The 10389-nt window shown below is 43.0% G+C and overlaps 1 protein-coding gene across 1 annotated transcript; it reads left to right on the top strand.

The window, feature by feature from the left end:
- Positions 1-1280: 1280 nt before the first annotated feature.
- Positions 1281-7989, top strand: GORASP1 (golgi reassembly stacking protein 1). Its single transcript, XM_042888565.1, has 9 exons — positions 1281-1404; positions 1748-1828; positions 2620-2823; positions 3920-4006; positions 4352-4482; positions 5023-5164; positions 5745-5889; positions 6109-6264; positions 6476-7989. The coding sequence occupies exons 1-9, from the start codon at positions 1342-1344 to the stop codon at positions 6751-6753; spliced, it is 1287 nt and encodes a 428-aa protein (XP_042744499.1). The 5' UTR covers positions 1281-1341; the 3' UTR covers positions 6754-7989.
- The last annotated feature ends 2400 nt before the right edge of the window (positions 7990-10389 follow it).

Here is a 10389-nt window from a genome sequence, read left to right as displayed (position 1 = left end):
CTCCTCACTGTCTTCCACAGTAAACATCAAAGCAGATAACTCCATTGGGCTTTTAGGCTGTGGTCTTATATATTCTAAGTAATCCTTTTGTAACAGGGTCAGTCTCTGGCATTCTCTTTTGGTGTTTGAAGAAAGAATGAAGAAACTCTTCCATTATTGAGGAATTACTGATGCAGAATCAGAGTTCGTCCTAAGACGAATGGAGTGGAAGATAAGAAATTTAAGGAAGAAGGGAAATATCAGCAATTCTTAGTGATTACCAAGGCTCCGTATGCCTTGGTTGGATGGCTGCAGCCAGACAGTTGTTGTCAATGGCTTTGTGGCCAGTGATGAGTGGTGTCCACCAGGAGTCCGTCTTAGGATCGGTGCTCTTCCATTGCAATGACAGGCAGTGGCACTGAGACACAACTGAGACACAACAGAAAGAAGGAATGTGATCCAGAGGGACCTGTGCAGGCTTGAAAAGTGGGCTCATGTGAACCTAATGAGGTTGAACAAGGCCAAGGGCAAGGTGCTGCACTTGGGTCGGGGCAATCCCAGCTGTATGGACTGGGAGAAGAACTCACCGAGAGCAACCCTGTGGAGAAAGATATGGGGTCCTGATGGACGAAAAGCTGCACACCAGCAGCGGTGTGAGCCTGCAGCCCGGGAGACCGACAGCAACTTGGGCTGCATCAGCTCTGCTGATGGGGCGGCAGCGGGGACAGGGAGGGGACTGTATGAATATTCTATTCTGTGATTCTGTGACTGCCTCGTGGGGCCCCGCATGGAGCGATGCTGGGGGAGGGATTGGAGCTGTGGGAGCGCGTCCAGGGGAGGGCATGGGGATGCTCAGAGGGCAGGGGGATGCTCAGAGGGCTGGAGAGCTCCTGCCGTGCCGGAAGGCTCGAGGAGCTGGGGGTGGTCGGTCTGCGGAAGGCTCCGGGGAGACCTCACTGCGGCTTTCCAGTACTCAAGCTTACAGACAGGAGGGGAAGCGACTTTTTACACGGTCTGATAGCGGCAGGACAAAAGGGAACGGTTTAAAGTGAAAGACGGGAGATTCAGATTACATGTCCGGGAATTTTTTCACTGAGAGGGCGGTGAGACACTGCCACGGACCGCCCACAGGAGGACACACAACCTCGTTCCGACCCGCGCAGCCGCACACGCGGCTGAGCCGCCCCTCATGGCGGGGCGGGCCGGCAACGGCGGCGGGCGGGAGCGGAGGCGTTGCTAGGGGCGGTGCTTCCCGCATCTCCCTGCTCGGCGCTCCGCTGCTCAGGTCTGCGGGGCCGTTCGTCGAGTTCGGGCGGCGGGGAGATGCTGCTCGGCGCCGCCGCTTGAGCCGCGCTGCCAGGCATGGGGTTGGGCTCGAGCTCCGAGCTCCCGGACGGCGGCGCCGAGGGCTTCCACGTACACGGGGTGAGGCGGAGCGGGGCGGTGGGGGTTGTGGCGCCGCGCTGCCTCAGGCGGGCCGGGCCCGCGCTGCCTCAGGGGGGAGGAACTCGTGTGTGAAAAATGGTGGTGCTGCACCTGGGAAATGTGTGTGTGTGTGTGGAGGAAAAGCCCCAAGGGGCGATTGGAAGCAAATAACATAAATATCTGAGTTCACGGTTGTGGACTGCTTCCAGTGTCTGTCACTTGTTGTGTCGTTTCTGGTTCAGTAGAAGGTAAATATTGACTCAGGTGTAATAATTAACACCATATCTCTTAACGTGATTGCAGATCCATGTACAATTAAAATGTATATATATATGTTCTTCAGGTTCAGGAGAACTCCCCTGCTCAGCAAGGAGGGCTGGAGCCTTTCTTCGACTTCATCGTTGCGATAGGACACACCAGGCTGGTGAGTCCTTCTAAGACTTTATTTTCTTTTTTCTCTTTATTTTTTTTCCTGAAGTATCATTACTGTGAGAGGTAGAAGGCAAAGCTGTCAGAATAGAGAATGGCTTGTGGGGCGTTGCACGTGGCATTAAAAAGGTAAGTCAAAACCTGAGGAGCCTTACTGATGCCTTCGGTCAGCCTGGCTTCTTTGCAGGTTAACTCTGTGCTTGTGGTGTTATTCGTGGGTGTTTTCTGCCACCAGGTGAATTTTGAGCTGGTGAGTCAGTGGTGAGAGCTCAGCATTTGTTTAAGCAAAGTTGTTTGAACATTTGATAAAATAGGGGAAAGAATCACTGACAGGAAGAAAAGTGCCACGTGGCCTGTTTGCTTATGGTTTAGGGCTGGTCACAGTTCCTGAATGGTGAGTTAATGAGGAAGAATTAAGTGCGTTTTAATGCATTGTTTTGGTTTGGAAGATTCACATCTTTGGCCCGAGGATCAGTACTGATCAGCCAGGAAGTGCTGCCACTTACTGATGCAAACATGTAGCTAAGATCTAACATTCCTGACTTACCAGAGGTTAAAAGAAAAGGAAAGTAAGCAATTAAACTGAATGAGAGTAGTTACTCTTTTAGAAGCTGACAGCACACACTGCTTCTGAATAAAAGAAAACTGCACTGCTGGACTGATTGTAAAACATGAAGTCTAATGACTGCTTTGGTTCCTTGTATTCAAATTCTGCCACAAGCGTGACATCTGTGTTACGAGAGCAACTCGAAATCGCATTAACCATATATATGTATCTCTCTACAGAATAAAGAAAACAATATGTTGAAAGATCTGCTGAAGGCAAATGCTGAAAAAGCAGTGAAACTGGAGGTGTATAACATCAAAACAATGAAGATAAGAGAGGTGGAGGTGGTCCCCAGTAACATGTGGGGAGGACAAGGTCTTCTCGGAGCCAGCGTGAGGTTCTGCAGTTTCCAGGGGGCCAATGAACACGTGTGGCATGTTTTGGTGAGTCAGAATTCCTTGCTTATCCAAAATAGTTATTGCCGAGTTAAGAACAGAATGTAGACTTCCATTTTGAAGCTTCCTCCCAGACAGCAATATACTATTTTATTGGTGGGATCTATTCTCTCTAGGAGGTAAACATCAAAAAGGTGTTCTATAGAGTCACAGAATGGTTTGGGTTGAAAGGGAGCCCAAGGATCATCAAGTTCCAACCCCCTTCCACAGGCAGGGCCACCAACCTCCAGTTTTACTGATCAGATTTGAAGCTTTTCATCTGGTGTGTGTGTGTGTTTTCTGTTAGATGAGGTATGCCATTTAGAAGGATTGCTAATTCATAGTCTGAGGTATTTCAGGAATGTTTTCATAAGGATTTACAGATCCTTATGCGTGAGAATGTTGCTGTATATGTAGAATGCAGTTGTGGGTGACTGTCTCTTGGTGGCTTGCTGGTGTTCCTATAACCTGGCTTTAAAGTACATGTGTTTTTAAGAGTAGTATGTAGAAGTGCAGTGCTGAAATCACGAAGAGGAGGGGAACACAGTCTTGAAAGCTTGAGCTATTTGAACAGAGACAAGTTGTTGTCTGTTAGTGTTGCCTGCCACTAAGAATAAAATGCATCGCAGCCCAACCAGACTGTGCAGACTGCATGATGGGCAGAAGGGTGTTTTGTCTTGTTGAAGAAACAATAGCAAAGCAAAAAATAAAAATAAAAAGCAATGATTCTGGCTCAGTTGGTGCTTTTGTTTTTTCAACTTCACTGAAATAATACTCATGTAGAAAAAGCACCAAAAAATTGTTTCAAAACCAAGAGGGAGAGCTGAAAATGTAGAACAGCTTAGGAAAGACTGAGCTGGTCTGTTCTTATGTCTGTGATTCTTGAAGTAAATGCAACCTCTTATCAACTTCAAAACATCTCATTTCCAAATTGGTCCTTCTGTATTTGGCATGTCTTACACAGTGTTGCTCCTACCATTAGACTGCTTGAAGACTTCTGTGTTGTCCTGTAAACCAGATGTTCTTTTCTCCTGTTGTCTTTTGAGTTAGCTTTTAGTAATTTCATCTTCTGAGAGTGCAGGTGACAGCTGCCATTCTTTCACAGGATGTTGAACCCGCATCTCCTGCTGCTGTAGGTGGATTGCAGCCATACTCTGACTACATTGTTGGATCTGATCAGATTCTGCAGGAGGTAGGGTTGGTGTTCCTTCACATAACATTTTCATGCCTGCTGTGTTTGTCTGTTAGGGTTTATAACCCTAATTGCATGCACACAGAACATACAGGGGTGGTTGTTTTGGATTTTGTGAGGTTAACATTTGAGGTGCTTAATGGCTGAGCTCAACTTTACCAGTATTTACTCATTTATCTATCTATTTAAACCTGGCAAAGGAGGAAAAAAAGAAGTGTACATTAATAAGTTTTAGTCTATCTTTGAGTTTTTAATATCTCATGTTGAAGTAAATGCCTCAAATACCCATTTGTTTCTAGTTCCTCATCTCATGCGTTTAATAACTGCTGTTACTTCTTCTCTTAGTCAGAAGATTTCTTCTCGCTGGTTGAGTCCCATGAGGGAAAGCCGCTGAAGCTGATGGTTTATAACACTGAAGCAGACTCCATTCGAGAGGTAGTTGTGACTCCCAATGGAGCTTGGGGTGGAGAAGGAAGGTACTGATCTGCGGACAGCCACTGGGTGATGACAGCTTATGCACTCACTGTAAATGAGCTCTTGTTAAGAATATTGTCATTGATTACAGCTCGTTGTTTTCGCTTTAAGGCTTATTTCCTTCTCGCTTGAAACTGTTCATCATTAAAGAAAAGAAATAGCTGGGAGGTATTAGGCATGTTCTGGATCTAATCCTATTTGAGTTGGTACTGATGGTAAAACTTATGCTGACTTCCTTGCTAGCAGATGCGCGAGCTACACTTTCACACTTGAGCATTTGGTGAAGCAAGAACGAAATGCAAATCAGGTCAGATCGTATATTTCATGAAGATATAGAAAATAGTTAACCAAGAGCTGAGCTACATCTATCTAAATATCATTTGCCTCGTGCTCTGTTAGTAGCAGAAAGGATTCTTGCAGGTAGGTATTTCCTGCTCTCGTTTAAGGACTCGAACTCTTTTCGTTTTAGAAGTCAGAATTTAAAAGGCTTACCAGCCTTGTTAAGGACTTTTTCCAAATCTTGTTTTACTTCTGTTGTGCAGTTTGGGGTGTGGTATTGGATATGGCTATTTGCACAGGATTCCAACACAGTCAATAGCATCAAAGAAAAAGCCAGAAAGCAAACCGCCTTCGCCTTTACCAGAAGCTGGAACTCCTGTACCATCCACTAATGGTTACACAGAGGTACGTAGGAAGTAAGATCACACATCCTATGGGATTTCATTTTCATTTAATTTTCTGCTTGTTTTAAGATTCAGAATGCAGTATTTTTGAGCACAGCAGAAGTAAGAGTTGGTGACGCCAAGCAGATGGCAGAAATGATGGCTTGAGAGAGAAATAGACTTTATTGCCTCAAAATTCCTTCTGGTATCTTTCTGTATTCATCACTAGTTTGGGTGCAATAATGACTATTCCAGTTATTCTTTCATTGGTATTGGCTGAAATGCATTTTTGTCAGATCCTTGCTTCTTGTTCTGAGGATGTGATAACTGTCTGGGTCAGTGAGAAGATGGTTTAGGATATCCTTGTGACTAGGAAATAAAATATACCTACAAGAGTTAAGTGTCAGCTGTTCAAATAACACGTTGGCTTTGAAAGAATATGTTTTAACCAGTCATAAACAGTGACTTGATTATTAGTTTCAGCATCAAGTTCTCTCTGAATAGATGGACTTAGAGACCGAGGCAGAACACTGTCTCATGGGAAGACTGATTTCAGGTGACACTTGCAGCATGAAAAGATGTGTTTTACTCTGTCATTCCAGGCTGCATTATTAGCACCTACTTCTCAAAGTGACAACTCTGAAGTACTTATGAACCTGGATCAATCCACAGGCCAAGAAATGAGTGGGTATTCACCAGAAAGCTCACTTTCTCCTCCTCCCCCTCTCCAGAGGGTTATGGATCCAGGTATGTTTTCTTTCACGCTTTTTCCAACCTACTCCCTTTCAAAAGAAAGAGGACATTTAAATAAACCAAAAAGCTCTAAACAAGTTTGAGAATTAAATACAAGACCATGAGCAGTGGTGTAGAGTTGAATAAATTTCAGTCTGCACATAGCATGTCTCTTTTTTTTGAAGCTGAAGTTTTCTGTTAATCTGAAAGTGTCCCAACATTTTCTTTCTTCAGGGTTTCTTGACATGTCTGGTATTTCACTTCCTGAGCTCACTGACTTAACAAACGTGTCCAGCATTTCTTCCTCTGCCTCCTTCAGCATGCCAGCAGCAGGCTCTTTTGTAGGCACTGAAAAGCTCATGTCAAACAGTGACCCTTCTGCTTATTTTGGTAAGTGTACTTTGGGTTTCCAGACCTCAGAGCTCAGAGACCTCAGAGCTGAGTAAACGCAGCTCGTGTATTTGGTAGCTTGAATCTGCGTGCTGTGCCTGTCAGAGGCTTGCCATTCAATCTGATTTTTTGGGCGCCATAACCAGAGGCACTGACAGGAATTGGTGTGTGTTTGGTTCTTTGCTTTATGACATACTTCTTGATTTCCCAGAGAACACCACAGCTTTGAGCCCTGAAGATATAATGAAGAGTCCTGAAGGCTCTGCCAGGCAGCCAGAGTTGGACCACCTTCTGCCTACAGCATCTTTACCTTCTTTTACTCTTCCTAATGAAATTTCTTCAAAAACAGCACTAGAAACTGATCCCCAAAACCAAGAAACAGTACTCATGAACAGTTTTGAGAGCTCTCAGCCCACTGCTCAGGTGAAACCTGATGATGAAGTGGTACCTGAACAGAAAGGCGATGAAGCTCCACAAAGGCATGAGTGAAATGGATGCTGCTGCTTTTTACAGATGAAAGTATGCTGTAAAATTATTTTGGAATATTTTTATGATGAAAGAATTACATCTGTTCTATTTTGTTAGTGTAGACAACACTATAAAAAAACATATCCAGGTGAACTACATATTGTATTGTCTTCTGCAACCACTGTTCAGCAGATTGGTCTGAATTCAAACTTTGAATGCCAGCCAGAGTCACCAAGTGGAAGGCAAAATTAATGTGGAAACTAGTTGGAGAATGGTCTTGAATGCAATCAAATGTCTGAATTTCCTTAGTGACAAAGGAACAGCTTTTCCTCTGCTTTTCTATTTGCTGTTTTCCTACAAATCATTAAGACACGGGGGTACGTCATGGTGCAGCAGCATTTATTGCTTTTTGTAGCTTTATTTTTTATCTTGTTTCCACTTGTTTTCAAATAGCTTCTGAAGGTGTGGTAGGTGAATAGTAAATCTGAAATGAACAATGAACAATGTGAGGGTGTTTTTTATACCTCTCAGGGCAGTGATTTATCACTAAATTTTACTACTTCTGATTGGGAATACCCTCAGTGTAGTTGGTACAGTTAAGGTGGTGAAAATCCTCAACGAATGAAGGGAACTGGGTACCTGTGGGTCAAAATGTTCTTTATATTCCATAGTCATTGTTAGTTTTAAACACAGTTTTGATGTAAAACAAGGCAGCCCTGCCTGTAGCAGAGGGGGTTGGAGCTTAATGGTCCTTTCCAGCCCAAGCAGTTCTATGATTCTATGATCTGATTCTATGAAGACGGGAGGGGGTGAGAATACTTTCTTCCTGCTTAGAAGACAAATAGATTACACCTTAAGTAGAGGTTGCAGAATTAAAAGACTTGAAATCCAGTCTGCTGGATGGCCTGCTAATACTAATCTTTCTACTGCTGCTAAAATAAATTTCTTCTTTTATTCCCTTAATTGACTGCTAGGGGAGTAAACATCCAAACAGACACTAAAGGTTTATAATAATGTAATTTAAGCTAGAGGTAATTTCCTAAGCCTCGTAAGTGAAGGCACGCAGGTGATCTGTTATTTCTTACTGTTTGTTTAGGACTGCTTCCAGCATTGCACCTTTACCAATGTTGTTTTTAAGCTTATAGCAATACATTTAGGTGATGCTGTACCCTAAGCACATTTTCGAACCTTCAGTGGAGGAAGTGTCAAAACTGAATTGGAAATGCTATAGGAATAAAGAGCTTGATGCTTACAGCAGCCTGTGTCCAGCCTGCTTCATTGTAAGTGGATCTTGGGACTGGGAGGAGTTGGTGTGAAGATTTGAGCCCAAGGAACATTTGTCTGATAGAGCAGTTTAGGAAAGCCTAGTATGTTCTATTCTTCTAATAGAAGGTTAAGCTTCATTTAGCACTAATTCTCAATTCCTGATCCCCTGCCAGGTTGGAGATTAAGTCTCAAGATGCTTGAATCTACCTACAGTATAGGAGTAGGGATCATAACGTCCAAGCAGGCATTGGTGGGTTTGAGTTGGGTGCTTCAGCTACTGCAGGGTTCTGAATTTCATCTCAGCTGGTACCAGGGATTACTGCAGGAACTTCACATCCTCTGCCTTCCACTGTTTTCAAGTGAGAGCAGCTGCAAGTTGCTAATTTCATTTAATTAATGGTACTAACCTGTTATTCCTGGCCACCACCATTCAAACATCCTTTTCCCTTCAGAGAAGCACTAATTTGCCTTGGCTGAAGGTCAGGGCAATTAGCCTGGTCACTCCTCTCCTACAGAATATAAACAACTGAACTCATAAATCCCAAATCACATTTTTTCCCCCACCACCTCTTCTGGCCGTGAGTTAGAATTTAAGGCTTTGACTTCATTTTTTAGTAGGTTTTTTTTTTTTATAACTTTTAGTCTTTCTGAATTTCACACTAAATCCTTCAAGTAGTTGTCCTAAAATGATACATTTCAACTATAACTACTGCCTACGACTGCTGGTTTCAGCACTACCCTGACTGAAGGGAAAACATCACTTGCCCCAGTGAATCTTTTTTCTCATAACAGGCTCTGTCTCTCAAAACTTTATTTACAAAGCCTTTCCAATCTGAGCATGGAATTCAAGAAGCTCTACAACTCAATGGCCTTTCCTATGATTCTGACCATCTCGATCTCTTGCTCTGTTTGTAATGCACCATTGGGATGTGTCTCAAGCTGACTTTGAAAAAGCTGGGTGGTGCATTTTATGTTCTTTCCTTCAGGACTTCCAGGAAGCAGTTCCAAAAAACAAGATGAAAATTAAAAGATGACCAAAAGAGATTCCTCCTATCTGCTGTTCCCTCTGAGAACTCTGGAAATACATTTAGCCTCTACCTTACTGCTCTCTCCTCTCAGAGCATCACAACTGATAGCACCCACAGGAAATATTGAGCATTTCATTTCTGCACTTTCAGCATCAGAAAACACAATGGTGTTTTTCCATTTGCCACTTAGAGCACTAATGTTTCTACATCCAGAAAACTCACTTGAGCTACCTCTACCTATGTTCTACACTGCTGCTAGCACACAGTATTCTCACAGCATGAAAATAAGCACTGCCTGCAAAAGCAGCATTAATTGTGCACATTCTTCATCTCAACAGCATCTCCAAGTTCGCATTTGAAGGCCTGCTACATTCTCATATTCACCCACATTACAAGATCACCTTGGAAGGAGTTGATGAAAGCACTGTGGTTACCTCAGCCATTCCATTCCTTGAGGCTTCAAAGTACTCAAACTCTTTTGCAGTTCAGCCACTAAGTGGCAATGGTACAAGTTACAACCTCACACAAGTGATCCAATACACAAAACAGTTTCAGACTTTTAACTGAAGCCTTTTATTCTATACAATTGTGAAACATCATTTATCCTTCTGGCATTGCAGACTCCTCTGTCACTCTTCCCTGAAATTGCAGTTTTAGGATGTTTTGGAAAAAAAAGGAAAGAGGAAAAATTACAGCATTGGGTTATTTCTAACAAAATTACTGGGAGAATGTACAGTGTAGACAATGGGTCAGCAAGATGACCAGAAAAAAGCCCACTGAAACAAAGCACAAACCCTGGCTATTAGTTAATACAAGTCAGGACAATTTATCAATAAAAATTACAGTTGTGTTTTAAGCATTAATTCACAAATACTACTGAAAATGTGCAGATAGCACAACCGCATTAAAGTGAGCATACACAGAAATGGGCTCTAAAAACTGAAAGCAACCCTTCCAAAAGATGAGTAAAAGACATGCTAGCTTAGTTCTGAGCCACGTTTTTTATTCAAGCAATGAGTTTGTTGAGTTAGGTTAATAGAGCAGAAGGCAATGATTTCATTTTTTCAAATAAAATACAATGAAAAATATTTCACACTTTGTTGACCAATACAATCCCAGTAACACAACCTATTGGGACTTCCTTTAGGCCTCAACCTAAATCTTGATAGCAAGACCCAGGAAGGGCAAGAGCACGTGTCTCCCAAAGAAACTCAATTAACGTACTGCCCTCTGAAGGCACTTGTGCTTCTGCTTCAGACAAGTCATCTTCACATCATTTCTTTACGAGGATTTTAATTTATTCTGGATACAAATGGTTTTCCTGGGACAATCCCACATTTTCTCAACAAAAGCTGAAGCACCG

The sequence above is a fragment of the Lagopus leucura genome, unplaced genomic scaffold (genome assembly GCF_019238085.1).
Source record: "Lagopus leucura isolate 7727_CA_CO unplaced genomic scaffold, USGS_WTPT01 Super-Scaffold_100157, whole genome shotgun sequence".
In the NCBI taxonomy this organism is placed as follows: Eukaryota; Metazoa; Chordata; class Aves; order Galliformes; family Phasianidae; genus Lagopus; species Lagopus leucura.
Note: the sequence above shows the minus strand (reverse complement) of the source record. Positions and strands in the feature narration are given on the sequence as shown.